The sequence below is a fragment of the Camelus dromedarius genome, chromosome 4, assembly GCF_036321535.1.
Source record: "Camelus dromedarius isolate mCamDro1 chromosome 4, mCamDro1.pat, whole genome shotgun sequence".
Lineage (NCBI taxonomy): Eukaryota > Metazoa > Chordata > Mammalia > Artiodactyla > Camelidae > Camelus > Camelus dromedarius.
The window spans coordinates 54,058,588-54,071,287 of record NC_087439.1 but is presented as its reverse complement, the minus strand read 5'-3'; the positions used below and the strand labels follow the sequence as shown (position 1 = coordinate 54,071,287).

The following is a 12,700-nucleotide window of genomic DNA, read 5'->3' as shown; positions in this document are numbered from 1 at the left end:
TGAGAGTTCCTTTTATTCCATCACTGTTACTAAGTGCATTAACTCATTCCATGGGGAACATAGAGAACAAACAAATAAGGAGCTATAGAATAAGAGGTAATAATAAGGAATGTGAAGAAAATTCAGCTTATGGTAGAGAGATCAATGGTGGCCTGAAGATGTCTATGTCCTAATCCCTAGAACCTGTGACCATGTGACCTTACACAGCAAAGGGGACTGTGGGTGTAGTTAAGGATTATCCAGGCAGGCCCAACGTAGTCCCAAGGGTCTGTATAAGAGAGAAGAAAGAAGGATAAAGTCACAGAAGGTGAGAGGATGGAAGCAGAGAGAAGATGCTGTGCTGCTTTGAAGATGGAGGAAGGGACCACGAGCCAAGAAATATAAGCAACATCCAGAAGCTAGGAAAGGCAAGGACATGATTTCCCCCCTAGACCCTCCAGGAGGGATGCAGGCCTGCGGACACCTTGATTTCAGTCCAGAGGAACTGAGTTTGGACGTCTGACCTCCATGAATGTAAGATATTTGTGTTGTTTTAAGGCACTGTTTGTGGTGATCTATTACAGCAGCAATAGCAATAGGAAATGAACGCACAAGGTGACTGGATGGTGTGTGATGAAGACTGCTCAGAAACGGCCTCTTAAAGGAGGTGCTCTTCAAGCAGAAAAGTGAATGAAGGGAAGGAGGGAGCCATCTGGTTGCCTGGCTGGGAAAGCATCCCAACCAGAGGAAACAAGGCAAATGCTCTGAGAAGGGACTAGTCTCACTGTGTTTGAGGACTGATAAGAAAGCTTGTGTGAATGAGCAAGGGGAAAGGTGTTAGTAGGTGATGTTGGAGAGGTAGCCAGGGGCCAGGTTGCCTAGGGCCTCATGGCCTTGCTAAGCATTTCGAGTTTATTCCAAGAATGATGGGAAGTTGTAAGAAGGTTATGAGTGAGGAGTGATTTGATCTAGTTACTTCTACAAGGAGCAATGTAACTGCTGGGTGGAAAACAGACTCTGGGCTGGAGGCAGCAGAACAGGGGGAGGGGAAAGCAAAGAGATGCAGTGGGAGGCTTTTGAAGTTGTCCAGGTGAGAGGTGCGGACTAGCATGAGAACAGGCTGAAAGGAGTCTGTTTTGCAGGTGGAATTGACAGGATTTGCTAATGGATTGGATGTGAGGTATGAGACAAAGAGAGGAAACAGGGATGATGTCAAGGATTTTGATGATACCATTTGCTGAGATTTAGAACATTCTGGAAGGGACAGATTTCTGATAGCAAATCATGAGTTTAGTTTTAGATGTTATGTTTCAGATGGTTATTGGACAGCTGAGTAGCAATGTCAGGGAGGCAGCTGAACACAGTGTCTGAAGTTCAGGGGGGTGGTTGGGGCTGAACACATCACTTGACGAGCCCTGAATAGTATGTCAACCATGGCACTGATGCCTGTGTAGATGGATCCGGTGGCTAGAGCTCTGGGGCCTGCAACCTTTAGAGCACTGGAAGAGAGCAGCTCGTCAAAGGGAGAGAATGGAGCACAGCCATTACTTTCATCCTTGAAGGCAAGGCCAGTGTTTTTGGCTGTCTGGATGGACTGAAGCTTGAAAAATGGCAGCATGCCTCTTGCAAAGGTCCTAAGAAGTAGCCACAGCCTTGGCCTATTTGCCCTGGCTCTCAGTGAGCTTTTAAAATGCCAGTGAGCTCTAATTGTGTTGATTGCCTGGCAGCTGTGAATACAAGATACTGACTTCAGAACCACCACTCTTTCTACCCAGGGCACCAGCCTTCCCCACTAATGACTGCTGAACTGAGCCACCTGCATGGGGTTTAGCCGCAGCTTCACTTCTGCTTCAAGAAACTGCCCACTGCAGTCAGATTAAACCCAGGCTCTTCCCGCTTCGCCTGGAATTGGGTATTTGTTTTCAGAGCATTAAACAGTAAGAGTCCTCACTTAACTGGCACACGGGAGCTTTATGTCTGAAAGGGATTTGCCTGGACCTAAGGTCTCCATCCTAGGTTGTTTGAAACCCAAGTTTGAGCAGAGAACCTCGAGACACTCTTGCTCCCATCAACTCTTCTGTCTGACTTTGCCACGTGACCAGGGGCGAGGACAGCACATGAGGCGGCCGCCTATCAGAAGCCATTAACACACTGGAACTAGATTTCCAACTCAATGAATTTCCTCTTCCTAACTTTTTCTCAATACAATTATTCCGACCTTATATAAAATGAGGGCAGATTTTTAAAAAAAATAAAGTAAGAAAAAATAAGCCTGCTGATTTACTTCCCACTCTGCTCCTCTTCCCGAGAACTCACATTCTTCCTTTCTCACCATCACAAGTGGTCAGCTCCCTGTTAATGCACTGCTTAAAGCAGTGATACTCAGCTCTGGCTGAACATTGCAATCACCTAGGGGAGCTTTAAAAATGCCTGAAGTCTGGTATCATCCCCAGAGATTCCAATTTAATTCTCTTCGAGTGTAGCCTGGGCATCTGGATTTTTAAAAACTCCCCAGGTAACTTTAATGGGCAATCATGATTGAGAACCACTGGTCTCCAGACTCTGTGCGTTCCAAATTAACAGCTAATTTCATGAATCTCAGCTATCAGGAGAAAACAAAGGATGAGTCCTCCTCCAGGGCTCTCTCCGTTTCCACGTAATGCTGCACTACAGCAGCAGCCTTCAGGAGAACAAGCCCTGATGCTTGTAATCTCGTTCCAGATCCAGGCAGAGACAAGACTGCAGAGGAGATATCTTGGGGGAAAGTGGGGCCCTCAAAACTTACAGCTGGAGACAACTTCCTTTAATATTAAATTTGTTAAAACGAAAGTCTGTCTGTGTAAACTAGGGACTTTCCTTTGGCTTCCTCTCAGGGCTTTTGGAAATTGAGTTTTTCATTATCAGCTGCATAAGATCAACCAACTATTGAGGGCATGCAAACACGTTTATTAAGCACGACCTCCGCTCCCCAGGAGAGCTCTCTGGAAAGGTGGAAAAACATGCTTAGACCCTTGCAACTCAAAGTGTGTTCCAAGGACCATTGGCATCACCTGGGAGATCCCCAGAACTATAGGATTGGAGCCTCATCCAGACCTATCCAATTAGAATCTGCATTTTAACAAGATGCCCCGGGGGTGGGGGTGGAAGTCAAAGTTTGAGAAAAGCTGGCGTAAACATTGGCCGGTAACGCAGCGCGCAGAATCTCAAGGAACAGTAGCGACTAAGGCAGAGGGAGACTATTCCTCTTTCTGAACACGGGTGTTTTTGCGGTGAGTGGCGGAGACCGGAGGCGGGCGGGCCGGGGTGCCGGGCTAGAAGAGGGCGACCCCGCCCGCCCGCCCCGCCCCCCTCCTGGTTCCCTGTCCCGTGCGCGGTTGCTGTGGCAGCGCGGGACGCAGCTAGAGCCTTGGCTGCCGCAGCTTCTCGCTCCTCCTGCAAAGGTCTCTCCAGACCCCTGGCTGGGGCCCAGCCTGCGGCTCCGCCATGCCCCGGGGGAGGCGCGGCGGCCGAGTGAGCGCCCTGGAGGGCGGCTCAGAGGAAGAGGCGCCTTCGGCGGCGGACGCCGTGCCCTCTGTGCTGTGGGCGTCCCGGCGGCTACCAGGGACGGCGGCCGACCAGATTCTGCTCCGGGGCATCTTCGAGATTGGGAGGGACAGCTGCGACGTGGTGCTGAGCGAGCGGGACCTGAGGTGGCGGCCCATCCAGCCCGAGAGCCCCACAGGTGAGTGGTCCCGGTGAGCCGGTCCTGCGCCTTCGCCTCCCGCGGCGTCTCCTCCCTCTCCCGGCCGCATACCTTTCTTCCCCGCGCCTTCCCTCCGCCCTCGGCGAGCTCCTCCTCTGCCCCAGGGCGTCCGGAAGCCGCCGCCCGCTCGCTCCCAACTGGGGAGAACTCGAGCCACCCCCCGGGGCCTCCCGCCACCTGCCGCTTTCCGCCCGGGATGTGACCCCGGGCCCAACGTCAGCTTCTGCTCTGCGACTCTGAAGGGAGAACTGAGCCCCAAAGGGGCTGTGTTTTCCAAACCCGGGAAAGTTACCTCCTCCTCCCCTCCAAGTTGAAGTTTTACTCCCTAAGCATCTGATGGTAACGCTGAATGTAAGCATTTTACATAAAATACCTACACGTGGGTTCTGAATCCAACTCTCATTTTGCTGACTTCTGAAAGTTTAACTCCAGTGCTTTGGAATCTCCGAACTTTTCCTTCCCTCACATTCCTTGCCGTTGTCTAAATCAAGTCTAACTCAGGCTCAGGCTAGAAACTTTGAATGTGTGTGTGATGTTGACTTTAGAATCATCATGCTGTTGATGTGCATTTGTCTTTTGACTTCAAATTTTATTTAGGAAGTGTTATAATTCTGTACCATAGAACTCTTTCCAGTCTTACTCTAGAGATGTTTTACGGGAAAACCTTGGGATGTGGTACACAGTCCCTTCTACATGCTAACTTATGAAATTAAACAAAAATGCCTTCCCCTGTTGGAAAACAAGAGGCAATGTGCTATTTTTATTAAAGAATAGAACAATGTCACTGTTTTAAGGTTTCTTATACAAAAATCTTAACAAAACTGATGAGTCAGGGGCCCAGCACTGGTGGTAAGTGGGAATTCGGCTTCTGCTGTGTGCTCCCAGCTCACTCACTCAACTTAGGCTACCTTTCATGAAAACCAAGGTGGAGTATTTTCTAGAAATTGAGTTAAAAGCTCGGGATGTGAACATAGAATTCTGTGTAATTTTTAAGTCAATTTGAATTTGGGGGACACAGAAGTTTACGATTAGAGTTTAAATTAGCCCACAGGGTCAATTTAACCTACAGTGAAGCTGAAATATTATAGCATTAAAATGAGACGTGCAGTGAGAGGTGTTTAGATCAGTGTTGCAGTCCTGGTACACAAAAAGTCAAATGCTGACAAAAAACAGAAAATGCTGTTTTGTATACTGAGTGGTGACTGGGGAAAAGTAGGCTTAATTAGCATTCCTGGCAGTAGAATTTTAAAAGACATTCTGACAGTTTATAATGCTAAAGGTTGCAAGTGTTGATCTTTGTTTAATTTTGCCCTGAAACCCTTTGGTTTTCTTCTCCTTCATCTAAGTGTACTGCTTTTTCTTTGTAAGAAACACCTGGTATGCAAACCACTTTGGGCCCTGAAAATTGGAGGTACAGAAGCCTAGCACCTCAGTAAGCACTTCTATTTTTAGAAGGAACCAAGAGATGTTTTACTTAGTAAAAAGAGTGGGAAAAGAAAAGGAGGTATTAAGAGATGATATGTTTAAATGAGAGAAATACTCTCTGATGTGGAGTTAGCTTAGATGTGAGTGGTGAAAGACAAATGAAATTGGCCCAGAAGATGGAGGAAAAGGTACACTAAGGTTACCATACCTGGGAGGACATGGTGTGTGAGGATGTAGTGGGGGGAGACCGTGTCTGTTGCGAGTTGGCCAGTGACTGGCTGTTCCAGGAATGGGTGGGGTTGGATCACAGGGCATTACTAGATCAAACATATGAGATGTTTATTTTTAGAGTGCTTTTAGGTTCACAGCAAAATAAAGCAGAAGGTACAGAGATTGCCCTCATACCTTCTGCCCCCACATAGGCATAGCCTTCCCCATTCTCAACATTTCCTACCAAAGTGGTACCTTTGTTAAAACTAATGAACCTTACGTTGACAAATTATTATGACCCAGAGTCCATATTTACATTAGAGTTCACTCTTGGTGTTCTACATTCTATGGGTTTTGGCAAATTTATAGAGGAAACAACCTTGAAAAAAATGTACAATACACACACGTGTGTGTGAAGAGATTTCTTATGGGAATTGGAGATTATGGGAGTATGGAGGCTGAGATATGCCATCTGCAAACTGAAGAACTAGGAAAGTGGATGGTATAATTCAGACTAAATCTGGAGGCCTGAGCACCATGGGAATCGATGGTGTAGCTCCCAGAGATGGGATCTACGTAGGGAAAAGGGAAGATGGTCAGAACATCCATTTTCTTTGCTCTCAGCACCTTGAAGAGTGCCTGATATACAAACAATATTTGTTGCAGGAATGAATTTAACTGGTCTCATGAACTTTACAGTTTTGCCTGTTACATTGTAACCTGATGACTACACTGCTACTTAACAGTGACTTCTCATCACCTGTATGAGTATACCACTCCCCTTCTGTTAAAGCATTAGGACTCTTTAAAAAAAAAAAAATTCTTAAGTTAATGTTGGCCCACTTCTCCATTGTGAGCATCATGGCCAGAAAGTTCCATCTTGCTCAGCTGCAGGATAGAAAAAGAAAGCTATCTGTGACCAGGGTATAGATTGACCGGGATGGTACCTCTGTAATGTAAATTGATACACAAAATGGCATCACCTGTTCAGAAAATATCTTCATTATTGCCTGCAGTGGTGCCTCATGATCTTTCTATTGGAATCTCAGATTACGGTCATTTTCCTTGTGGAATTAAACAAGTTTATTCATGTTAATTATCAAGTTAGCTGTCAGTGACCTAGGAAGGAGCAAAATCCTGAAGAAATGGGAGAGAAGTTAGGTGAATTTTTTAAGGCCAAATGAGAAAGATCAGGCAAGTCTGGGTCATTGGACCCTATCCAGGCAGAGCAGGTCTAGGGTGGTGGTGTTAGCTCCCAGGATGGTGGCAGGACTAGGGGCAAAGTATGAGAAATTGAGAAGAGAGCTCAGAAAGGGGACATGGGCAGATGCCATAGACCAATATGCATACTTTGTAATTGAGCCCTGAGCTTATCCTGTTACTGGATTATATATTTTCAGAGTTCAACATTTTCAAAATTATCACTGCTGGCCTGTTAGCATGGTTCTAAATCTAAACCAAGGACAAACTTCGAGGAACGTATGCTTACCAAGTAGAGAACTTCTTTTGGAAATGTTAGATAGGAGCAGAAGGTATGAGCATTTTTGTGCATCCCCAGAGCAGGATCTACTCACTGTACTGTGTGCCTGGGTTATGATATTTTCCCATAAGGGAAAAGCTTATGGGTAGGATTAGACTATATTAACCTCATATTTTAGTACATTTAAGAACGATAAATTTAGGGATCTCTGACAAGAATGCCAAATGCCTGCAAGTCTCTCTTTGCTATCTCACATTGGGCACTTTATCATTGACTAATGAACAGCACCTTTGAAGTATGGAAAGTACTGCAGGACCTTCTATAGCTTTTTACTCCAGCTGTCTGTAATCTCCCATCTGGTGTAGAAAAGCTTTCGGGAGTAGAGAGCACGGGACCTGACGTCTTGTTTCTGCAACTAATAGCAGTCTAACTGACTTAACCCCTCTGAGTTAGTTTTTTCTCCTGCAAAATGAGACATTTACATTATATGATCTCTAATAGTCATTAACTCTGAAGTTGCATCTTAAAGTACTGATTTTTGTAGGCTTCTGGTGTTAAGACATCTTAATAAGTAAGGTTTGAATAATCAATGGGGTCAACCTTAACAGTGTGCGTGGAGGAATTGTATTTTACAGCAGAAGCTTCACAGCCCTAGTGAATTAGTTCTAATTAGAACCATGTGGGAAATACAGGCCGAGTTCCTTGCTCCCCCTCCCCAGCTTCTACAGTATGAGAAGTGGCAGTCACCTCTGTATAAGTCTTGTCTTTGGAAAGGAAGAAACTGTTATCTGATAGAAAATTGTTGGTCAAGGCTAGTTGTAAGCAGAATTTTCATAATGGACAAAAGGACTAGCTTATCCTTTTTTTCATTCTGCTTCCTCTACCCACTAACTGAATTTCAGGGCAAGGATTTTATGTTTGATTAGCATTAGAATATTGTTTTAATTATTAAAAATAAAGTGAGGATTTCAAGTCTTAATTATGGTTTACAGTTCTTTTATTTATAGACTTACTACCTGAAGTTACACAATTTCATGGTATGTTTTTTCCAAAAGGTTATTCTTACCACAACTTTGAGCTCAGCTGAATTAGAGCAGTAACCAAAAAATCTGGAAAAAACTGGACTTCCAAATAAGTTCTTGAAAATGTTTAAGAGAATGGTTTTCTTGTGCTTTAAGTTTACATAAACATTTATTTGCTGGAAACTTAAAAAGGTAATGTGGAAAAATGTGAAAATGAGAAAAAAACCAATCAATTTTAAAACAGGAGTTGTTGATTACGTGGGACTTAGCAGAGCTGGGGACATTCTAAGTATTAATCTGCCTAAGCTGTTTTGGAACAGATGTACGTGAAACAGATCCCACACTTCTGTTGTGTACATCCAAAGTGAGACATCTGTCGGTGGAGCGTATGGTTAGAAATAATGGAAGCAGGGGTTAACCCCCAAAATGACCTATTACTCATGTGAATTATTGAAGGACTAATTACTCAGTAGAACATTATGCTTTGATTCATCAATCTACATATTAAGAAGAAAATACTTCTTTAAAAAAATTAGTATGTTCCTAAGCTGTCACATTTGAAGGAATCTTTAAAAGATGGGTGTGAAAAATCAAGCTTACCAACTAACTGCATGTACTATTTATGAAGTTTGTAAATGCTTTGACAGGTCTGTTACCCTATTGTATAAATATTGCACAAAGCTCATATTGTATAAATATTAGCTTTTTATTAAAGTGAATTGGTACACAGAAAAACAAATATATAATTGAATCTCTAAGCATGACTGGTTAAACCTTCTGTGAAGATGGAGTGCTCTGTATCCAAATTGTATGCTCTGTATCCAATATGGTTGCCACCAGCCGCTTGTGGCTATTGAACACCTGAAATGCGGCTAGTGTGACCAAGGAACTGAATTTTTCATTTTATTTCATTGTGACTAATTTAATATGATAGCCACATGTGGCTAGGGGTGGTCACATTGAACAACATAGCTCTAAAACATGGATGGAAAGAGCTGAAAATATATATTCCCTTTATTCCCAGGCATTGATTTTCATCTTTATTTCTATGGGAAGGTACAGTTTTGGAGTAATCTAAACATAGGACTGATAAGAACATATAATCTGAGCTGCTGATTTAAAGATAAAACAACTGAGTCCAGAGATGCCAAAGGGGCAAAGCCCTTTAACATGTTTTCTGAGTAGAAAAAATGCTTTTGTTATTGTGAATTGGCTGATAGTAAATTGACGTCTCATCTGTAGAAATCATTCTTGTCCCTCATCATTATGATTTATTATTATTGAGACTGCAATTTGGCAAACAATCTATCTCTTACTATAGAAATAGTATATTCCAAATGATAACTGTCCTGGCCCGTGTATTCTGACCTCATGAAAGTCTGTATACTAGTGTTGTTATTAAATAACACCACGACCATGTGGCACCATCAAGTACTTTTTGAAACGAATCTACTTTTGTATCCCCTTCCTCTTGCTCCTCCTCTACATGGTGTGAGTATTTGGGGATGCAAATGGCACAGTAAGATCCTCCTAGAAGTGGGGCACAGTACTTGCATGGAAGCCAACGGGCATGCAAACTGAAAATCAGATGGGCTGGTAAGGTCAGGTTCAGTAAGCCAGAGAGGCTGGTCCAGATGCAACTGGTCAAAGCAGGAGGACCTGAAATGAACTGTGGAAGTCTGAACATTATGGAGCTAAAAGAACCAAAGCGCTACGGCAGTAGATGACGGGGGTCAACAGATAGGTTGGGTACACGGGATGCTATTGCCTACACTGTGCATTTTTGTATTTCTCTTTTTTAATTGAAGTCTAGTAGATTCACAACGTTGTGTTAATTTCTGGTGTACAGCACAGTGATTTTTTTATACACACGCACATTTATATATTCCTTTTCATATTCTTTTTCATTATAGGTCATTACAAGGTATTAAATATAGTTCCCTGTGCTATACAGTAGGACCTTGATGTTTATCTATGTTTAGTAGTATCTACAAATCTCGAACTCCCAATTTATCCCTCACCATGCCCTTCCCCCGCTGGTTACCAAAAGTTTGTTTTCTATGTCTGTGAGTCTGTCTCTGTTTTGTAAATATGTTCATGCTTTTTTTTTTTTTTTTTAAGACTGGACATTTTTGTGCCCTCTGTAATTTGGGACAGTGAACCATCCTTGTTTAAAGGGCCAGAGATATGGTAGATATAATTCATTGTGATCTCAGTACTAGAATACTTATTTTGTTTATTTTTTTGAAATATATTTTTATTGAAGTACAGTCAGTTTACAATGTGTCAGTTTCTCATGTACAGCACAATGCTTCAGTCACATAGGAACATACATACATATGTTCTCATATTCTTCTTCACCATAGGTTACTACAAGATATTGAATATGGTTTCCTGTACTATACCATATAAACTTGTTTGTCTGTTTTATATGTATATTAGTCAGTATCTGCAAATCTCAAGTCCCCAGTTTATCCCTTCTCACCCTCTTCCCTGCCTGGTAACCGTAAGTTTGTTTTCTATATCTGTGAGTCTGTTTCTGTTTTGTAAATAAGTTCATTTGTCTTTTTTTTTTTTAGATTCCACATATAAGTGATATCATATGGTATATTTCTTTCTCTTTCTGGTTTACTTCACTTAGAATGACATTCTCCAGATTTATCCATGTGGCTGTAAATGGCATTATTTTATTATTTTTTTGGCTGGGTAGTATTCCATTGTATAAATATACTTCTCCTGGGCATATATCCAGAGGGAACCTTAATTCAAAAAGATACATGCACCCCAATGTTCATAGCAGCACTATTTACAATAGCCAAGACATGGAAACAACCTAAATGTCCATTGACAGATGACTGGATAGAATACTCCTTTTGAACCTTATTACTGATCCTGCCTAGTCTCTTACTTGACTAGGTTATTAGATTACATTTCAAGTACTGACAGACCCACAAACATCAAAGTCCTCAACATAGGCCTCTCTAATTCTTCCATATGACTGTATCCCTGCCCAGGTTTTAGGAGTACCGTGCCAGTAATGGGGTAGTGTATGCTGAGTGAGTGAGTTCTAGTCGTGTGTGCAAATGGTGAGCAAAGGAAAGAAACTCTTAGTGGCCGTGGCTCTTTATATGTTCTTGGTTTTCCAAAATCAGTATGTGATGAAGTAAATGGGAAAGGAGGGAGGGAGATGGAGTTGGAAGGAAATGAAACTTTATGCTGACTTTTGGCGTGTGAACCAGAAGTCGAGGACCCTTAGTGTAATGGAAGACTGGATCCAGGGCAGGCAGCTGTGCATATGTAAGGAAACAGTTGGCATAGTGCTTTGGACTTTTGACAAGTCTACAGATAAGTCTAAAACAACATACTAGCAGGCATCAGGGAACTGCTGCGTACATTCCAAGATTTTCATCAGCAACAACCACCACTGCTGTTACATATCAGTGTCCAGTGTTTGAAAATAGAGAACGTTTATTGATGCTTACTCTGCTGCTGGGTCCTGTGCTAAGTATCTTATTTTGTTTAATCTTCCCAACAAGACTATGTAGTCCAGGTAGATTTTTCTTCCTGGGATCCAGAGATGTTAACTTCCCCAAGGCCATGCTAGTAATGGGCTTGTTGGGATTACAAGCCAAGTGGTCTGACTTCAGAGTCCACAGTGAACCCAGTAGGTCCTGCTGTTTCCTCTGTCAAATGAGGAAGAATTCCCCCAATGCCTCCAGGAGTCTGTCTGTCTGTAGTGTAGTATCATCGTCCAAACCATATATGGCTACAAAATCAAAACTACTAAATGAGCTATATTCTGGGAAGCATAACCTTTATTTGTGTCCCTTCTACCCCTTTCTTTTCTTCCTTTCATAGGTAAGTCTTCTAAATTTTTTTGGTTTATTCTTATATAAGCAAACATATACATACATTCTTCTCCTTACCCCACCCCTGCCACCTTTTTAAATGCATGGTACTATATACCACATATACTTTTTTCCACTTTGAGAACTTCATTGATGAACAGTATACCCAGTATATCATTCAATAGAGGTATGTATCGAGAGTCCTCTTTTCCATTTATATCTGCACAATAATCCATTGTGTACTATTGTTTATTGAACCACCTCTCTGTTGAAGGATTTGGATTGTTTCTAGTTATTTTTGCTATTGCAGAAAGTGGTATAATGAAAAACCTTATCATGTCTTTTTTTCCCTGGTGTGTTTTTGGGATAGATTCCTAGAATTGGGATTGTTGACTCAAAGAATAAATACCTATGTAATTTTTAAATAGACTTTTAGTGCAGTTTTAGATTGATAGCATAATTGAGTGAAAGGTACAGAGATTTCCCATCTATTTCCTGCATATAATTCTGCTAAATATTTCCAAATTCCCTCAAAAGGGTTGTGCTATTTTGTTTTTCTGTCATCGCTTTATGAGAACACCTGTTCCTGTGCAATTTCTCCAAAAGAGTATGTTGTCAGACTTTTTTTTTTAAACCAATCTGATAGATGAAAAATGGTATCTCAGCATACTTTTAATGTGTTTTTCTCATTAAATTATTCATATTTTTAGCTCATTTCTCCTAACATTAGGGGGCACCTGTTATGTGCTAGGGGACCTGATAGGTTCCAAGGATTTTACAATCAGTTTGACACAATTTCTGTTTCAAAGTATTCACAATCTGCAGGGAGACATACTAGCAAAATAACCAAGTGATCTATTTTATGTGCAGTTGAGGTATTACAGGGCACTATAAAGAACCATGGAAATGTAGCTAAAGGAGGAAATAATTTTGTTGGAGTCGGTAAAAGGAGAGGTCAGGGAAAGCTGCAGAGGATTGTGAGGGTAAACTTGAA

The 12,700-nt window shown here is 42.2% G+C and overlaps 1 protein-coding gene across 1 annotated transcript in view; it reads left to right on the top strand.

The window, feature by feature from the left end:
• The first annotated feature begins 3,462 nt into the window (after positions 1–3,462).
• CERKL (ceramide kinase like) overlaps positions 3,463–12,700 on the top strand; it is a 107,002-nt gene continuing 97,764 nt past the window's right edge. The window contains exon 1 of the mRNA XM_031451758.2: positions 3,463–3,700. Within this exon, the coding sequence (XP_031307618.1) occupies positions 3,463–3,700 (238 nt within the window). The remainder of the gene's footprint in view (positions 3,701–12,700) is intronic.